Source organism: Neolamprologus brichardi, chromosome 17 (genome assembly GCF_056152115.1).
Source record: "Neolamprologus brichardi isolate AB-2024 chromosome 17, ASM5615211v1, whole genome shotgun sequence".
Taxonomy (NCBI): Eukaryota; Metazoa; Chordata; class Actinopteri; order Cichliformes; family Cichlidae; genus Neolamprologus; species Neolamprologus brichardi.
In genome coordinates, this window is record NC_142120.1 from 30,569,299 (window position 1) to 30,588,604 (window position 19,306).

Here is a 19,306-nt window from a genome sequence, read left to right on the forward strand (position 1 = left end):
AAATTAAGAAGTCTAAAATAAAAAAAAATGGTCTCCAAAGTTACTGTGGTTGTTTATACTCTGATAAAGTATAAACAACCTCTTCGTGATAGCAACGCCAATGTGCATTGTAGATGGGGGGGGCACACATTTTGGCAGACACTGCCGATCTGCAGCAGCTTCTTCTCGGCTCCACGCACCGCCAACGCGAACAGCACGTACACCCGCATGGCTGCAGTACCGAGTCCGACGAGAGTGAAGCTAAAAGACCAGCGAGTAAAAGACGGGGGGAAGCAAAGTGAGAAACGAGCAGGAACTCTTTTCTTAAAAGCGGATATACGTAAGTTGCGACCGGATGTCGTTTACCGGGTGGTGTTACTACAAAACCTGTCCGGAAAAATTACCTGAAGTTGGATTCACATTGGTTGATTCTGGTCGGTAGCGTAAAAAACCAATCCCAGTACAGGGAACTTAGTCCTACGTAGGACTAAGTTCCCTGTACTGGGATTGGTTTTTTGTCACTTATACGTAATATATAAATATGTCTTTTTGTTTTCTAAAGACGGTAGTTTACTGTTATTGGCTGTTTTGTTGTCAGCCTTGTAAATCCTAGCAAACCGTCTTAAATCAAGTTACATCCTTTTAAATTTGTGAAATATTTACGTTACTTGTTATGCCTTGGAAATTTGAAATTATGCATCTGGAATGTCTTGTATGTTTTGATGCTGAATATTTTTTTCTATTAAAAATTATTGATTACAAATTAAAGTAAAAGTGTGTCTCAAATCTTAAAAATAGGATATTAAAGTAAACTGCGTATTTATTTTGTTGTGGTATGAATGGCCATGTAATCAGTATGAGAGTAAAAACGTATTTACTCTGGAAGACAGCAGAGGAAACCCTGAGCCAAGTCTCTGTCCACATTAACAGTCAAAAACTAAGTTCACATGTGGCAAACTGTTTAAAACTGCTTTCAGTTCTGTGAAATGCAATTAATTTAATTTTAATGGAAACATTTTAAATCCAAGAAAACAGTCGTTTGATGATCCTGTTTCTTTAAGAAGCCACTGAACGACGAGCTCGAAACCGACTTTAGCCTCATCCCTCCCACAGTCTGTGTTACGTCACTCACTGTCACTCAGCGGTCACCTGCTTCAGCTGAGGTACGTCTAGTTCTCTCTGTGTACTTAAACTTGCATCTCCACGTACTTGACACTTCGAGGGTCAATAATGGGTTTGTATGTGGACTTTACAGGGCTGAAACCCACGGGGAGAACACGGAGAAGCTAACAGCCAGTTGCCACAATGCTCGCTCGCCTGTTAGCGTCGCTAGTCAACAACCTTCACGTCGTTGAGAAGTTGGCGGAGTCTCGACCGATTCGCAGGGCAGCTCAGATCACAGCTTACGCTATCACCAAGGCTCAGATAGCCGGACGGGACGCCTCGGACCGGGCCTTGCGCTCCCAGACGCTACGGCAGGTCCGGGACGAGGCCAGCAGAGTGCCCGGGGATCTGGGAGAGATCAGTGGCCGCCTCAAGAGAGTCAGAGACACGTTTGTGAATGAGGTGAAGTCGGGCTGGAAGGACGGATCCAGGCAGGTGAAGAAGTGAAGAAGACAAGCTGGTTGTGGGATGTGACCGAAACGCTGCTGCTTGAACTAAATAGAACTATTGTGTGAGCACATTGTCTCAGCATGGCACAGAGACGGCGTGCTGGTGAACCATCACCATCAGGGTGCGCTCAGGTGGTCGGTAATGTCTGTACTCGCAATCTGCAAGGTCAGTTTATAACAAACTGTGGTTAGAAAAATAAATGTCCTTTTAAACTTGTGAAAACACGTGGGAGCTTGAAGTGTGCTCTTTACCTCCCACAAACCTCTGACGGTGATGTGGACGCTGTGTTTAAGTAAAACATTTTGTTTAGAAGATTTAGATTGACTTCTGATGAGGTCTTCTTGACATTCATCCCTTGTAGCGAACTGTGCAATCATTTGTCTGTAACACATCCTGCCAAAGAGCCTTTTCTGGCTCTGTGTTTCTAGTGTAAAAAAAAAAAGTATTCATATTAAGTGAGATGTGCTGTGTAAAAAGACCTTTTAGATGTGACTCAATCAATAAAGATTATAATTCAAAACGGCTGATAGTCTGCACTTAAATCCCATCTTGATTGTATTAAAAACTGCTGTAGTGGTGTACAGAGATTATAAATATGTGCAATTGCCCAGAAACTTTATACCTCACGATTAATGGGTGAGATTTACAGTAGGAATCTGGTCATATCAGGAAAAGCACACTTGCTACCAAATGAAAATAACTTGTTAGTAAAGGAACACTTTAATTGGTGTACAGCATTAGTTGATTAAACTTCAGGGATATTGATTTGGTCAGTTTAGTAGCAGAAGAGTTTTATAGTTTCAGCTACCTTGGTGTCAATGAAATAGTCTTATTGCTGCCCCTCTAATTATCCCCAAAAGAGTAGGAATTTTACAGGTGGAGGCCACTGACATTGTTTCCCCTTCTTTTGTTTTTTTTTTTTGTTTTTTTTTTCTTCACTAGTTTTACATTTAGCTACTACTGGTAGCATGAGGCATAAGTTGTCCATTGGATTGAGATCTGATGACTGTGGAGCCCATTTGAGTATAGTGACCTCACCATCACGTTCAACAAACCAGTTTGAGATGATCTGATCTTTGTGACATGGTCCTTGATCCTGCTGGAAGCAGCCATCAAGAAGATGCAGTCAGTAACAATTCTCAAGTAGGCTGTGGCATTTAAGCAATGGTCAGTTTGTCCTAAGGGGCCCAAAGTGTTCACTTGTGCCTAATGAAGTGGCCACAAAAAAGATCCTCATGGAGAGAGAATTTGAAACACCTACAGAAAAGTGAAAAAAAAAAACACTGGACAATTTTAAAGAAGGCTCTACAGAGTGTATTTTGCAGTAAAGAGCTTTATTTCATTAGAAAGAGCTTTATGTAGAAATACTTGTGCAGACACACTGGCCTGGCAACTAAATATTAGTCACATGTTCCATCATTTCACATAGAAATACATGTCTTATCCACAGAAAGAGAAGGCATTGGTTTCTGACAACATGAGTCAGTACATATACACTGATATGGCACCTGAACTTCATATAAAAATAAATCTCTTAACATAGGAAAAATACACATCCAATCAACATGTTAACAACAGGAAATAGCATCAAGCAGCAGCAGCAGCATCCAACATTTACAGTGGATCTGAGCAAAAACAGTCATTGTTAAAGAGAGAGTAAGTGAGCTGTTTGGGTTGGAAGACATGCGATCACACTCTGGAATGATTAAAGGAAAATCAAACCCCTTCCTAATCAGACTAAACCTACAAAAATTGAAATGAAACACTTTTTTCAAGGTTTTAAAGTTCAAATGACCCAAACAAGTCTTGCACCAACACTCCTCTGTCACTTCAACCATCCAGAAAAACAAATTCGCATTCACCCTCCGACACAAACCACAGGGTGTTTCCTTCATGTTCTCCCCAACGTTGTTGGAACCTGACAGGTTGTGCTGGTTTTATTCACTCCATCTGTGAAAAAACTGATGAACTGCAAAATGTGCAGAAAATGGCTGGATGGTGGAACATGTATTGTCTTCTGACACTGCTGTTCCCGATCAAATGCATCAGATTACAATCAATAATAAGAGAAAACAGATTTCACTGCACTGGTGCAGGCTTGATCGCATCATTTAAGGACTTCAAATTTAAACATTTGAGGAGAATACATGAAGCAGACAGCCTACGGACGCACATGGAGTTGTTTGTCATCACACACTCGCAGCACAGCTCTGTGTGGAGATCACACTAGTGCATTTTCACTCATATGGTATTAGCTTACAGTAGAAACAGCCTGGAGCAAGAAAAAGGCTGTGCTCATATGCAGTATTTACAGTGCAAGTGGCAGCAAAGCAGCAATCTGACTTGTGGACTCACGGGAAACTAAAGAGCTGGTGTGAATCCAGTTATAACTGGCTAGGTCAGGACAGTTTTAAATCTTTAACAGCTCACACGTGAGCTTAAAAGTCAGACTGCGATTTCTTTGCAAAGCCAGATTTGGAGAGACGGTGCTGCATTACCCACTTACAGTAACAGATGGCAGCACATGCACTGATATGGCAGCTCACCTTCAGTAAACAAAGCGGCGGCAGCACGTTCCCCTATTTGGCTGACAGTCGACTGGTAGCTTACTCATACCTCTGCCACAAAAACAGGAAGCGTTGTGCATCAGCACTACTACATCTCACATCCGACGGCAGCTCCAACATGCCGTCCTCTCGTGTGTTTAATTAACATACAATCAGGCAAATACAGAAAGGCAAAGGGCTCCCAGAGCAGTGAATGCATTTATGGTGGCGTGGGTTGAGTGGACAGCAATCAGAAGAATTAAAGCCTGGACATTAATGTGGTGAAAAGAGGTGAATGAAAAAAAAAAGGAAAAGAAGTGACAGTTGTGTCTCAGAAAGGAGAGCATACAGGTAATCGAAAAAGGGGAAATGAGTGGGGAAAAGAGTAGCTGTGTAGGCCTGTCATGCTGTTGTTACATCCAGTAGTTGGTCAGCATGAAGCTGAACAAGGCAGTCGGCAGCAGCCACACAGAGGACGCCACTGGAAAAGGAGAGAGATCAAGAAATATTAGCGAGGCTGTACATGAGACGTATTTTTATGTTAATGAAGCAATCCCCGAGACAGATGGCCGGCTTTTAGTCAAATTTAAGTTGGAACAAGTTTTCTTCAACTCTAGATCTCCATTGTCTTCAATCTGTTCAGTGGAACTTTTTGTATCAGATACAAAGCACACGTTTTTTTTATTCCTTGCAAACTTTAAGACAGAAATTTAGGACAACTGCACTCTGGCATTTCAACTTAAAGAGGCCGCTGCATTGTTTCATTTCATTTTCCATCATCTGTCTTAAACTCTTGTGTGAGCATGCCATACTTTTACTAGTTTCCCCATTTCCGGTCTTTATGTTACACTAGGCTAGTGCCTGGAGCTTCAGACTTGACATACAGAGGTTAGCATGTTGGCTTTACCTGCATTCGATGAGCTGCACTCCAAGTCAACCAGTGAGTCCAAGTAGACCTGGCCCAGCCACTCCTGGTAGGTCTTTCTGTCAGCAACACCCACGAGGCGCACAGTGGAGTCTTTGAAAATAAGATCTGTACCTTTGTACACCTGCGAGTCAAACATCTTGAAAGCAGTACCTGTGTCACTGCCAAAATATGTCTGCAAAGAAGCACATGGATATAAAAATTTCATGGGAAAATCATGCTTGACAGAGTAATTCATGCTTTTGGATGCCCAGTTTGAATTCTCAGACCTCAGAGCATCCTTGAACATACTGCCAAAAATCCCCAAACTCTTATTCTGAAGGACCTCCGATTCTCACAAAGAACATTCAGATGAACAGCGTTACCTGTGCTTGGTCCAAAAGTCCATAGATAGCATGGATGTTCATGTCTGGGCGTACCATTACAGCATGGGAAGGGACTCTGCCCAGGTTGCAGTATTTATATTGCGTTACCTCGGCTTTACCCCCAGACTGACAGAGCAGCTGGAAATCTGAAGGCAGCAGACCTACACAACACAATTCAGATGACTGACTTTAATGTAAACATATGTTTTTTTTGTTTGTTTTTTTTTATTCTCCCTAAAATAGTAGACGTTTAAAGGTGAGCATCTCAAAGTCCGGGGTTACTCGTCTTACCCTTAGTGTTTTCGAGGACAGTAGAATGCTTGACGAACGCCACGTCTCCCTCTCCTTCTGCCACACACCTGAAACGACCGGATAAACAAACGCATGCAAGTGTGGCGTGAGTGCATTAATCTTCGATAGAATTTATAATTTATAATTTGGAGGAGCTGTGGCATGTTTCCCATATACACAAATATATCAGAAATGCTTCTGTGGTTTGGATCTGTATGAAACTTCCACTGCTGAAAATTGAAAGGTAAAGACCTTTCAATAACCTGACAACCACCTATATGCAAGCACTTGGCGACAGTGGGAAGGAAAATCTCCTTTAAACAGGACAAAACCTTGTTTCTGCTACAGTGGGGCAAAAAAGTATTTAGTCAGCCACCGATTGTGCAAGTTCCCCCACTTAAAATGACAGAGGTCAGTAATTTGCACCAGAGGTACACTTCAACTGTGAGAGACAGAATGTGAAAAAAAAAATCCATGAATTCACATGGTAGGATTTGTAAAGAATTTATTCGTAAATCAGGGTGGAAAATAAGTATTTGGTCAATAACAAAAATACAACTCAATACTTTGTAACATAACCTTTGTTGGCAATAACAGAGGTCAAACGTTTACTATAGGTCTTTACCAGGTTTGCACACACAGTAGCTGGTATTTTGGCCCATTCCTCCATGCAGATCTTCTCAAGAGCAGTGATGTTTTGGGGCTGTCGCCGAGCAACATGGACTTTCAACTCCCGCCACAGATTTTCTATGGGGTTGAGGTCTGGAGACTGGCTAGGCCACTCCAGGACTTTCAAATGCTTCTTACGGAGCCACTCCTTTGTTGCCCGGGCGGTGTGTTTTGGATCATTGTCATGTTGGAAGACCCAGCCTCGTTTCATCTTCAAAGTTCTCACTGATGGAAGGAGGTTTTGGCTCAAAATCTCACGATACTTGGCCCCATTCATTCTGTCCTTAACACGGATCAGTCGTCCTGTCCCCTTGGCAGAAAAACAGCCCCATAGCATGATGTTTCCACCCCCATGCTTCACAGTAGGTATGGTGTTTTTGGGATGCAACTCAGTATTCTTCTTCCTCCAAACACGACGAGTTGAGTTTATACCAAAAAGTTCTACTTTGGTTTCATCTGACCACATGACATTCTCCCAATCCTCTGCTGTATCATCCATGTGCTCTCTGGCAAACTTCAGACGGGCCTGGACATGCACTGGCTTCAGCAGCGGAACACGTCTGGCACTGCGGGATTTGATTCCCTGCCGTTGTAGTGTGTTACTGATGGTGACCTTTGTTACTTTGGTCCCAGCTCTCTGCAGGTCATTCACCAGGTCCCCCTGTGTGGTTCTGGGATCTTTGCTCACCGTTCTCATGATCATTTTGACCCCACGGGATGAGATCTTGCGTGGAGCCCCAGATCGAGGGAGATTATCAGTGGTCTTGTATGTCTTCCATTTTCTGATGATTGCTCCCACAGTTGATTTTTTCACACCAAGCTGCTTGCCTATTGTAGATTCACTCTTCCCAGTCTGGTGCAGGTCTACAATTCTTTTCCTGGTGTCCTTCGAAAGCTCTTTGGTCTTGGCCATGGCGGAGTTTGGAGTCTGACTGGTTGAGGCTGTGGACAGGTGTCTTTTATACAGATGATGAGGTCAAACAGGTGCCATTCATACAGGTAACGAGTGGGGGACAGAAAATCTTCTTACAGAAGACGTTACAGGTCTGTGAGAGCCAGGGATTTTCCTTGTTTGAGGTGACCAAATACTTATTTTCCACCCTGATTTACGAATAAATTCTTTACAAATCCTACCATGTGAATTCATGGATTTTTTTTTTCACATTCTGTCTCTCACAGTTGAAGTGTACCTCTGGTGCAAATTACTGACCTCTGTCATCATTTTAAGTGGGGGAACTTGCACAATCGGTGGCTGACTAAATACTTTTTTGCCCCACTGTATATTAGAAAATATTTTAACAACATTCTCTTAAATTATTTGATACACTGTCAGGGCAAAATATTGCTCATAGCTGCTTTAACAAACGCTGACTTAAAGAAATGCAGTGTTTGTACAGAAGAGGGTAAAAAATGTCTTCCTTCAGTGAATGAATCCAGATTTCCTGATGCGGTGCAGTGGGCTTGGGGTGGGTTTTTAGTACCTGAAGGCGCCGTCGTAGCCATCATAACGGTCTTTTCCTTTCTCGCATTTGTTCTGTCCTGATTCGTCTCCCACACAGAGTTCACACAGGCTGCTGGGGAAACCGGCTTGATTCGCACCTGGTACACAGCACTTTTCAAAGAAGTCTCCAACAGCTAAGCATCATGGGAAACATAAAATGCAAATTTAGAGACTGCCCTGACAATTTAGGCTCTATCTGAGGTAAAAGAAAGAGCAACGAGCAGTGTTTGATCATTCCACTGGTGTTACAGTTTGACCATAAATGTGCCTCAAATTTAAAAAACGTAATCAGGGTTGTAATGAACTGGAGAACGCTGGCAGGTGGGATTATGGGAGTTTAAGAAACTAAAAGTAACACAGTTTTATTACAGCCTCTGCTATCAAAGCTCAAGGTTTTCTACACACACACACACACCAAACTGACCTTGGGGTATCTGACATTGTTGTGGGCTGATCAGACCTCTCTCCATCAGAACTGCTACGGGAACGTTCCAGCCAGCTGTGCGGCCATATCCGGTGTGACAGGAGCGACGGCCACGCAGGTCGTCTAGGTTACGAATGTCAAAACTGCTCTTTTTCACCACTGCAACTGCGTAGTATGAGGAACCATCATAGTCGTCTGGAGAAAGAAAAGAAAAAAACCCCACTCGCATGATTGCTTCTCGTCTGTGAAACCAGACCACTGTGACTGTACTTTGGAGTCTCTGTGTTTTTACCTGTGTAGCTCTCGGCAGTAGCTGGGACCAAGCCATAGTCTTTGCCTGCAGTGTAGATATAACCTCCATCCAGAGTGATGGCATCGGCATCTTTGTTCTATAAACACATGACAAGGAAACGCTGGAGTGAAGATACCAGAACTGCTAGAATAAAGCATTTTTTATATCATTTCTACAAAAGTATTCTGCAGGCTGATGTATAATAGCTGTCTGAGATAATTAAGTAACATATTTACATATATTCGTAAGTGCATGCTAGTTGTGAGGTAACAAGACAATGTACATGTGACTATTATGTATCCTTAATATAGCAGTTTTGCCCCAAAAGGCAAAACTGCTGTGGGCTGTAGAACAGGGGTGGGTTTGCTGTCTACTGTGGGCCCACACAGTCATGTTTGCTATTTCAGTAAAGCTAAATGTTAGGCAATATCATTTTATGCAGTAGGTAAATGCAACACTTGCATTACGTGACGTGTTTGTAGGGAACTGAATGCAATGATCTGAGTTATTGTCATTTTAGGGACTAAGAACCAGTAGGGAGATTTCTGTTACCTTGATTTTCTTCATACAGTCAGTCACAGAGTCCCCGTAGACACAGTTAATGTTTGGAGTTAGCCCTTTACTCTGGAAGGCCACGCTCATGTCAGCACATTTCTGCTGCTCACCGCTGGATATCACACACCACCGCAAGGGATTTGGGATATCTGACATGGGAGGTAGTTGTAGGTTGTAAAGACAGTTAAATAGGTTTTAAAGCAAGTTCAGGAATGCTCCGAAGTGTTTAATAAAAGATTGTTCACCTTTGGGATCACAGTCCATGGCCTTCAGAGCATTATGGTACCTATTACCCATCCACTTCTTGGGTTCATCCGAGTTAGCTGCCTTAAAGGTGGTGGTGAGATCAGAGAAAAGCACATTTCCGTCTCCATAACCCACCGATGAAAACATGGGGAAGTTTGACTTTTGCTGCAAACAGGAGGTCAATGTTAATTAACACTGGAGTACTATGACTAGAGTGTTATTCAAATAAAACATGGAAGGCATTATCACATGTAAAGGTTAAGATGGTTAAATCCGGCCATATCTTAAAATACTTTTACACTTTATTCCAAACTTGACAACTTGAAAGCCAAGTGGTAACCATATGTTCACATGTATATAAACCATATGCCAGTGTTTCTAAGCTATTATTTCAGTTGGCCTCTAACACATACTTGAGTGAAATCTTAGATTTTCAGCTCACAGCCAACCTCCAGTTTGAACCCTTAACTACACTAACACACCCACACACTCTATATGCAATAAGAAATGTAAGCAATCTCACACCAAGGCTAAACTGGTGACTATTGTGGAGTTGTTATTAATATCACAGAACTTTTGCCATTACTCGTGCTTTTAGCACTGAAGCTGGCAATTTGCTGTCAGTAGCATAAGTACAGTTAAACCGAGGTGCTTCAGATGGTCGAAGAACACACTCTTCCAAAATTATTATTGGAGATTGATTCAGGCTTAACCAGCCATCTGTACAACTGACAAGCACGTAACCAGACAGTAAGTGGAACATATGGCAGCACAGCACAGGTTTAATTGATTTTCAATTCTAATCTCACCTTTGAGAAACACAAACAAGGTCACCCAGGCTTGCTACTACCTCCGGAGGAATATTGCAATTTTAGGTATGTGTACATAAATGTGTACACATATATGTGTGTTTATTTGAATATATGATGTTTAATTCCATCTTTTTCTTTTAGGAGTTGCTATTAATATTAATTTTAAGTTGTTCACATTTGAATCACACCTTCAAATTTTTAGTGAAGATGTTTAATTGACTCAAAATGTTTGGACAGCAGAACCTTGTAACACTAGTTTTGAAAAGTGCAAATACAATTTAATATTATTATTAGTAGTAGTAGTAGTATTCAACCGATTATAAAGTCAAACAGGTTCAGTAGCCTGAGTTTGTTTAACTTTACATTTTGGTGACCATCTTTAATAATGATATTAATGGTTTTTTTTGTTTACATTTTTTTGTAATGGTTATTCATACTATCCCCACAAGCTGCATGTCTTTGGACGGTGGGAGGAAGCCGGAGTACCCGGAGGGAACCCACACAAACACGGGGAGAACATGCAAACTCCACACAGAAAGACCCCGGCCTGATGTTGGAATGTTGGAATTGAACTCAGGACCTTCTTGCTGTGGGGATAGGTTAATTGGATAATCCAAATTGTCACTAGGTATGAATGTGAGCGCGAATGGTTGTCTGTCCCTGTGTGTTGGCCCTGCGACAGACTGGCGACCTGTCCAGGGTGTACCCCGCCTCTCGCCCTATGACAGCTGGTAATAGGCTCCAGCGCCCCCCGCGACCCTGAAAAGGATAAGCGGAAGCGAATGGATGGATGGATGGATGGTTATTCATACTCATGTGACGGATGGGAAAAAAAGGCTCTGACGTTCACAATGCAGAAAAATAACCCCTTGGCTTACTGAGGTGCTACTGATGTGCCATTAATGTCTGAATGTTCCTAAGGAGGGTTTGTTTGGACCTACCAGGCCTTCCATCAGCATGTTAAACACCACAGAGGGACTGATGTCATTTCTGACCACAACACCACGAGATGGGACAGGGACCAGGTTGCACCGGCTCCACTGAGTAACAGGAGCTCTAGTGCCATCAGGACACAGCAGTTCATAGTCTGAGGACTTCAGATCTTGTGCCCAGGTTGGACCACGACCTGGTGAAGAAGCACCTGGTTAAGTTACATCCTGAATGATAAAACCGGCTTAGTAGGAAACTAATTACTATAATAACCAACTAATGTGTGTCTACCCTTCACTAACTATGACTTTACCGTCAGTGTTCTCCTCTACAGTTGTGCCTTTGATGAAGGCCACATCTCCAGCACCTTCAGCCAAACACCTACAGAGACCAAGAACAGGACATTTGCAGAGTTTCTAAATACAAGCTATTAAGGTTTATTCAGTCCTCAGATTAAAACACACACACACACACACACACATCTTGCTTCATAATTTTGAAGTAATGTCAAAATTAATAATTTAAACTTTGTTGTGAAATAGAAACAAATTAACAGATATACTGGACTCATACCTAACTGTGTATCTTCTGTGTAAGAGTGTAATGAGTGTGAATGTGGGTTTACCTGAAAGCTCCTTCGTAGCTGTAGTACCTCTCGTTGCTGCTCATCTCACATTTGTGCTGCCCACTTTCATCTCCTATGCACAGCTGACATAGAGACTGGAGCTCACCTTGGGGAGCTCCAGGGATACAACTGGCATTGAAGAAATTTGCAACACCTAATGTGCAAACACACACGCATGCAAAGAAATGTTACTGTGACACGCAACCGGTGTATTACATTATTCTGTAAGAATATGTATTTTGAGAAGTGTGAGAAGTTTACTTTGGATGTTCAGCAGGCAATCTCAGTTAGTTTTATTAGCATTATCATTTTAATATTTTTCCTGTAGAGTTCATACACCAAAGTACCAAAATAAACACTAAAATAACTTTAAATACTGTGAAGAATCATTTTATTGACAAGGATTCAGATCACCATACTAGACTACGTCTGTCTACGCTTAACTAACTAGTATGTTAGTTAAGGATCCTTGTTAGTGCCCTCTACACCCTCTAGCAGACATGGGGAAACCTTTTGAATACAAGCGCACTGATCCACACAGGTGCACACGGGTGTTCACTGTTCATAGACATAAACTACACCTTTCTTGGCTGCTACTTCAAAGCACATTGTGTGCTGTCGGTCCTGCTTGCTGCACAACAACATTCAATATTTAGTATTTACTGCTGTTTACACTTAGCTAGATTAATGTGATGGTGTTGTGTTTAGTATGTTGCTCTGTTTTTGTTTTTTTTTTTGCTTGTTTTCTCTTCTTTTTCTCTCAACAGGTGATCCAGGAGATTTTTCTTTTTTTTCTTTCTCTCTTTAAGTGCCCTTTCTCACTGTCCCTCTTCCCTTCTGTTTTTCTTTTCCTTCATCTTTCTTTCTCCCTTTCCTATCCCTCAGTCATGTCTGTCCCATCTGTAACAACTGAAAATAAAATAAAATAAATAATAACAACAAAGGTCAATCAAATGGACCAATACAGCAAGGCTGTGATGATCCATTTGGCAAAGTAAATCCATTGGGCATCCTTGTTGGCCTTCAGACAACAATTCTGACGGCTAAAGAGCCAAATGGGACAGGCAAAAAAAAAAGAAAAGTTAGTTAAGTTAGTTAAGCTTAGACAGAAATCATAGTCCACTACCAGACTTGGTAAATGGCTTGCTGCTGAAAAGTTGTGGCTAAATAAGTTGGCTAAATAAAGCTACAGGTCGTTAACAGTTTAGACAGTAAAAATAGAAAATAACTAATTATCAGGCTTTTACATTGAAAATCTGACAACCTAAAGCATAAATACATTTTTATAACAAGGCTTTGATTTTGAATTTTGAGATGTTTATTACAATCCTGATGATTTTGTAATTTTTTTGAAAATGTCACATTTTAAAATCATCTTGATAGCACCCAATAAATAACCGAAGGCTCATAAAAAAATTTATACAACCATTTGGAGGCTTTTACTTTGAAAACACACATCACTATGTTAATCATGATAACCTTCCTATGCGGGTATTTTTTTTACTGCAGGTTCAACTGCCAGTTAAAATGACACAATGTTCCTTTAGTGTATATATAAATATATATATTCGCTATCATCTGATCATTTATTAATAAGTTCTATGTAGCTGTGAAAATAATTGGTGTTTCAGTTTAATAGGCTGTGTTGTCCTGGTCACTTCGTCTTGTACCTCCATACTCACCTGTTCAAGATTACTCCATAAAACAAACTTAACTCTTGTTATTCTCTGCTAGCTGTACTGTGTTCCTGTCATGTTGTATTCTGTCTAAAATGACTAAATATTGAAAACTCAAACATGTCACTCATACCCTGTGGGATGTTGCAGCCCATCACGGACATGTAGCCTTGGTCTATCAAGTACCCTATGGGCATGTTCCACCCAGCAGTGCGACCTATCCCGGTGTGGCAGCTCTTCTTTCCTTTCAGGTTGTGGATATTGATGCCAGAGTTTTTTTTCTTCACTACAGCAACTGCATAGTAGGTGGTGACAGCTGAAGCAAAAAAGCACAGGTATTAGCAACCGCTGTATGAGACTGATAAATCGAGACCCACAAATGGTGTCTGACATGTTGACACTGAACTCCTATTATCAGACACCAAAAGATCTCTGGGATCAAAGTATAGTTTACCACATCAGTTTTGAAATATCCCACATGTACAATTGTTGGGATTAACAGCAGTCATAATGTAACACACTTATCCTAGATAAACATAATGGCTGACTTGGTCATTTGCTATCTCTATGAAACACTGTGCATTAATGTTAGTGGAGATAAGCCAGAAGATATAAATTCAATAGAAAGACATGATATAAAGAGCAAATGAGATATATTCTCCGCTGAGTTCAGAAGATAATCCTTCTTGAAGAGTCATAAAAGCTTAAAATGTCATAAAAGCTTCAAGAGTGACAAAAGCTGAGTTTTACTATGTAATAATAGTAAAACCTTTACATATGAATAAAACATTATTCATATGTAATGCTGTTTATTTAGGCCTATGTGCTTGCTTTTTATGAGAAATCAAGCTACTCTTGTTTCATTAGCAACAAATTAACTAACCCTTACAAACTGAGCCAAAACTCAGAAATAGTGTGAGAAAATCTAAAAACACCATTACTGCTTCTGCGGGAATTAAGAGGGTGAGTAGCAGCCAGGTGTTCCTTATCAAATACATTAGATTAACTGATCATCAGTAAGTGTGAGCATCTCTATAAAAGCATCAGTTTTGACACAATTTTCCCAACTGTGGGTACCCCAGCAAATTCTCCCCAGAATGTGTGATGCTCAGAGGAACTGCAAAAACAACACACTCTCACTCCCAAAGCGTAACATTTTACACTACATGACAAGTCCTCGATATATTACTCTTCCGGGCACCCAACACGTCCCTACGTTACAAGATCGTAAAAATGAGGAAACATGAGAACCGTTGGGAATGAATCCACATATGTACTTTTGTTTTACTTAAATCGCTTTGGAAAACACTATCCAACGTCATTAAAGTGCTGGTTAAGCTTAGGGATAAGGTTGGGGTTAGGGCTTGAATACATGGCTGGAGTGTCATTCTACTGGATTTCATCCATAACCTGGCGCATAGCATAAGAACGTGGAGGGTCACCTTTTGCCTTCCTCAGGAACTTGACAAATGGTCATTTTATTACGCCTCAGGAGTGATCACGGGCTGGTAGGCCTCAGTTGCCATGTTAATTTCAGAAGTTCATTAGAATTAGCACAATTAGAAAAAGACTAAACAAGTACAGATTGTTTGAAGGGTTGCCAGGAGAAAACCTCTTTCCTCTAAAAAAGAATAAGGCACAGCTTAGGATTTGCAAAGCTGCATCTGAACAAAATCACAAGGCTTCTGGATCAGTGTCCTTTAGACAGACAAGACCAACCTGGAGATGTTTGGCCATTACGTACACAATATTTGTCAAATACTGCAGCGTGCAGTACGCCGTTCAGACCTATTGCAGTCATGGAATCGGCCATATACCATGGACAGTGATCTGTGTCTTAGCAGCAAATTTACAACAGAATGTCTGAAAAAGTGATCGAGGTGTGGCAAAGGCCCATTCAAAGTCCAAACCTCAGCCTGATTGAAATGCTCTGTCACGACCTTAAGAGAGCTGTGTACAAATTAATGAGTGCAAATCTCAATTATCTGAAGTAGCTCTGGAAAAGGGAGTGGACTGAAATTCTCCCCAATGATGTGAGAGCCTGATAAAGTTATACAGAAAGTGATTATGTTCAGTTGTTGCTGCTAAACGTGGTTCACTGAACCATGGGGTGTACTCAGGTTTTCACACACTGGTTCTGCATTTTAGGTTAGTTTTTAAAATTAATTAATTAATTTATTTATTTATTTAATACCAAAGTGCAATATCTCCTTGTCATATTGTGAATGGATAACCTCACTAGTCTCCTGACTGAAGTTTGGTCTGTTTACAGCATCCTGCCATACAACTGCATTTGTCCCTAACCATCGGGAACCCTCGCGTTAACATTTATCGAGTTGAAAAAGTTAGCGTTCATCCTCCAGCTTCACTGTGCTAATGCATTTATATTATGCTAACCATAGCTCTGTTGCTAGCCACCACATAGCACATCATTATATACCCGCTAGTCCAACTTTAATAACCCTACAAATGTCACTGCTGTTTAGTTTTGTCTTCATTTATGTTGGAAGTGACAGCAAAGCTATAGGTTTTCATTTTTCAGAAATCCCTCAATCGGAAAATGGTATATTATTTAATCTTAAAATGTTTTTGGAGACTTCCTGTATACCACTAGAGGGAGCCCACGTACCACCAGTGGTACGCGTACCACAGTTTGAGAACCACTGCATTAGAGGTTGTATTTAAATGTTCCAATATGTAAAACCTTAAAACTGAAACAGGGTGTCTCTTGTTTTCATTGTTTTGTTAGTTGATTGTAGTCTGTCTGTGGCCAAAGAAACAGTTGTTAGAATATTTATTTTATTTATTTATTTATTTTATTTATTTAGACATTTCTAGTTATTCTGTATTATTTAAACAAGCATGCAGTGATCGAAGGCCTTTTTTAAAACTTTGTCATGTTCCTGTACTTATGCTGAGCTCAGCTAACCCACTAGCTTCATCACGTCTCCTTAATTGTAATTCACTGATTTGGGGTCTTACAGCCATCCTGTGATTCGCTGCCAGCCATCTTAAACGAAGCTGTTTTCCCCAAGTTGTAGATGTCTTTGGCAGACATGGACAGGGCATCAACTTCCTTTCTCTGCAGACAAAAATATTAATGATAGTGAAACACAGGACATAGGGCGTCAGCAGTAATGGATGACTCATTAACTCAAACATTGCAAAGATGATAACTAATGAAGAAATCTTTGAAACAACAACAAATCTTTACCAATGAAAGGTTTTAAAATAAACATGAAGCATCCTTTTAAAATGTAATAGCTATTTGATATTCTCCTAGGATTTAAACTGCTGTCTGTAATTCAAGCTCAGCCATGCTTATGCTTCATTAACTGGGGCAACTTGTTCTCAGGTCAGAAAGCTCCCAGTCTGTGGTTGTCATAAAAAAAGAAACACAACGTGTGCATTGTGCTGATAACAGATCACCAAGTTATTGGTTCATGGTTTATGTTGTTATCTGAAGTCTGACTGCACTTTCTGGTACTCGGAGCATTTAATCAACTTTAATGGGTCCTTGTTGGTCCCACATGACTGAAATAAACAATCTTCAAACTTTTTGGGTCCAAGGAAGCTTCGAGTTTGATTTCCTACCAGTTCAATCTTACCTGTAGTTTCTGACCGCAGTCCTCCACTGACGCTGCATTGATGCAGCTGAGGGAAGGACGGATGGAGGCTGTGCTGAAAGCCTGAGACATGGCCTGACATTTCCTCTGCTCGTTCTGTGAGATGGTGCACCATTTGATTGTGCTCTGGCCAAACACTGAGGGAGAGACAGAGAGAGTTATTCTGGCATTAAACTGTTACACCACCTGATTTACAAAAATGACATTCTGCTTCAGCACTGCTATTCCCAACATGGGAACTGGGATGTAAAAAGGGTTGCAAAATAATTTACTAAATGGGAAAAGAAGCATATTTTTACTGCACACACGACATTCATTTTCTCAGATATTTTTCTCTGTGGTACAGCAATAAGGACTGAACAGTGTTATTCCTCCAGAATAGGGGATTATTGATAGAAATAGCTTCACCTTTATTGGTCATCAGTTAGTAAGGATGTAACCAGAAATAACTGTAATAATACAAAAGGCACCAGTACAAGGTAAATGTCCTACTTTTTAAACCTTTTGTAAGTAAACGTTACTTACAAAAGGTTTAAAAAGTAGGACATTTACCTTGTTGTGCACAGTTTGTTATTATTTCTTAATCATTTTTGCTTAATTTTTTTTGCCAAATTATGTGTCCAGAGTATTTAAATCTTAAGAGTCTTAAGAATATTCAAATCTAAAAGTAAAATTGTTTTTATGTACATGGACACTCAATAAGATCCAACACAGGATCAAAGATCTTTCAGATAAAAGAAAAATGGTTGCACCTTCTTTCATACATTTACAGCATATTTAGCTTTAAAAAGCCAGTCTTACCAGTATGTAGTATTAGCAGTAGTGTTCCAACTGTCCTCCACATGGCCACAGCCTTGTTCTTGTTTCCGCTCTGCTGGATGAAATAACCTCCTTTCTCCTCACCTCTGCTTTATAAAATGACTTCTGAGTCAAAGTCCTCCTTCAATTTCCAAGGCTCAGCTTAAAGTCCACGTGCAAAGCTTGTATAAGGCTGTATTTTCCACTGTTTTACAACTCAGACACCTATAATAGTGTCTTGCAGGGATTAAAATTAGATATTAGCTCAAGTTTTTTCTAGACTTTAAGGAGTGTGCCTCCCTGGTTTACCAGGTCTGACACGTCTCTGCTGCCGCTGCCTGGCTGCAGGCCAAAGCCTGGACACAGAGGTCTTTTTTAACCCACCTCTGCTTTCCCCCTCCCTCCTCTCCTCGACCAGTCTGGTGCTTTTCCACTGATGTGCAAAAGGAAAGAAGGAATTCAGGCCAGCACATTGAGGTTGTAGCTGACTCACAAAACAAGAAGTGTTTTTACCTGCTCTCACTGCTAAATTTGACCTTGTTTTTGTCTAAAAGACAAGATGTTGCCACAAGGTGACCACAATGTAAGGATTACACGTAAAAGTTGGGCATTTAAAATCTCACTTAAAATTAAGAAATACACATGTCTACACAAAAGTTATTTTTACCGCAGATAAAAAAAAGCCTCCCTGTGATGGATTTATAGTACTACGACTTATTAATAAAGTGTTACAGAGGCATCTGTGAGTCAATCTGTTGCTGCTGGTGGGGGAGCTTTTTATATCATTAATAAGCAGTGTTGGGTAAGTTACTTTAAATTAGTTAGTTACATTACTAGTTACTTCTATCAAAAGTAACTCAGTTACTTCAAGTTACTCGTTACTTTCAAAGTAACTAGTTACTAGGGAAAGTAACTTTGGTTTTACTCAGAATTCTCCTGTTAATGTGTTGCTTCCGTAACTGGATACCCAGCAAGATTGACAGTCTTCTAGCTTGCTTACTTGCCACAAGTGCACTGTGCCACCTACCAATAGAAAGGAAAAGATAATGTGCATATTTCCACGAGAGAAATCCCACGCCTGGACCGTCGTTGACCGCCCCCATGATTCTAGCCTACGTCACAGCGGCATGTGCGCTTTTTAACATCCAACAGGAAAACTGCAGTCGTGGTGCTTTCGATTGTACTCAGAACTCGGAAATTCTGCCTTCTGAATAGGAAGTTGTAGGTAACTCCGGACTGCAGATGAGCTGCATACAGGGCTGGACTGGGACAAAAAATTGGCCCGGGCATTTTGACTAGAGACTGGCCCACCATTATAGGAAAAATCATAAAGCCTTTGAATGAAAACAAATGCTGTTGTGACAGTGATGTACACTGTTTTGATGGTATATATGCATCAATCTATCAATTGTTTGTTGTAAGATTCAGATAA

General features: G+C 40.7%; 2 protein-coding genes across 2 annotated transcripts; one reads left to right on the forward strand and one right to left on the reverse strand.

Moving 5' to 3' along the window:
- Positions 1 to 1,064: 1,064 nt before the first annotated feature.
- On the forward strand, positions 1,065 to 2,115 carry ncbp2as2 (NCBP2 antisense 2 (head to head)). The gene is made up of 2 exons (XM_006804014.3): positions 1,065 to 1,142; positions 1,235 to 2,115. Exon 2 carries the CDS (start codon positions 1,285 to 1,287, stop codon positions 1,588 to 1,590), a length of 306 nt encoding a protein of 101 aa, XP_006804077.1. The 5' UTR covers positions 1,065 to 1,142; positions 1,235 to 1,284; the 3' UTR covers positions 1,591 to 2,115.
- An 870-nt stretch (positions 2,116 to 2,985) lies between these two features.
- meltf (melanotransferrin) lies at positions 2,986 to 18,145 on the reverse strand. Its single transcript, XM_006804013.3, has 16 exons — positions 17,878 to 18,145; positions 17,059 to 17,213; positions 16,433 to 16,532; positions 13,584 to 13,766; positions 11,775 to 11,928; positions 11,463 to 11,530; positions 11,161 to 11,345; positions 9,407 to 9,572; positions 9,159 to 9,310; positions 8,607 to 8,703; positions 8,315 to 8,509; positions 7,871 to 8,024; positions 5,721 to 5,788; positions 5,430 to 5,590; positions 5,047 to 5,239; positions 2,986 to 4,620 (listed from the first exon to the last, which is right to left on the reverse strand). The coding sequence occupies exons 1-16, from the start codon at positions 17,918 to 17,920 to the stop codon at positions 4,553 to 4,555; spliced, it is 2,142 nt and encodes a 713-aa protein (XP_006804076.2). The 5' UTR covers positions 17,921 to 18,145; the 3' UTR covers positions 2,986 to 4,552.
- Between the last annotated feature and the right edge of the window lie 1,161 nt (positions 18,146 to 19,306).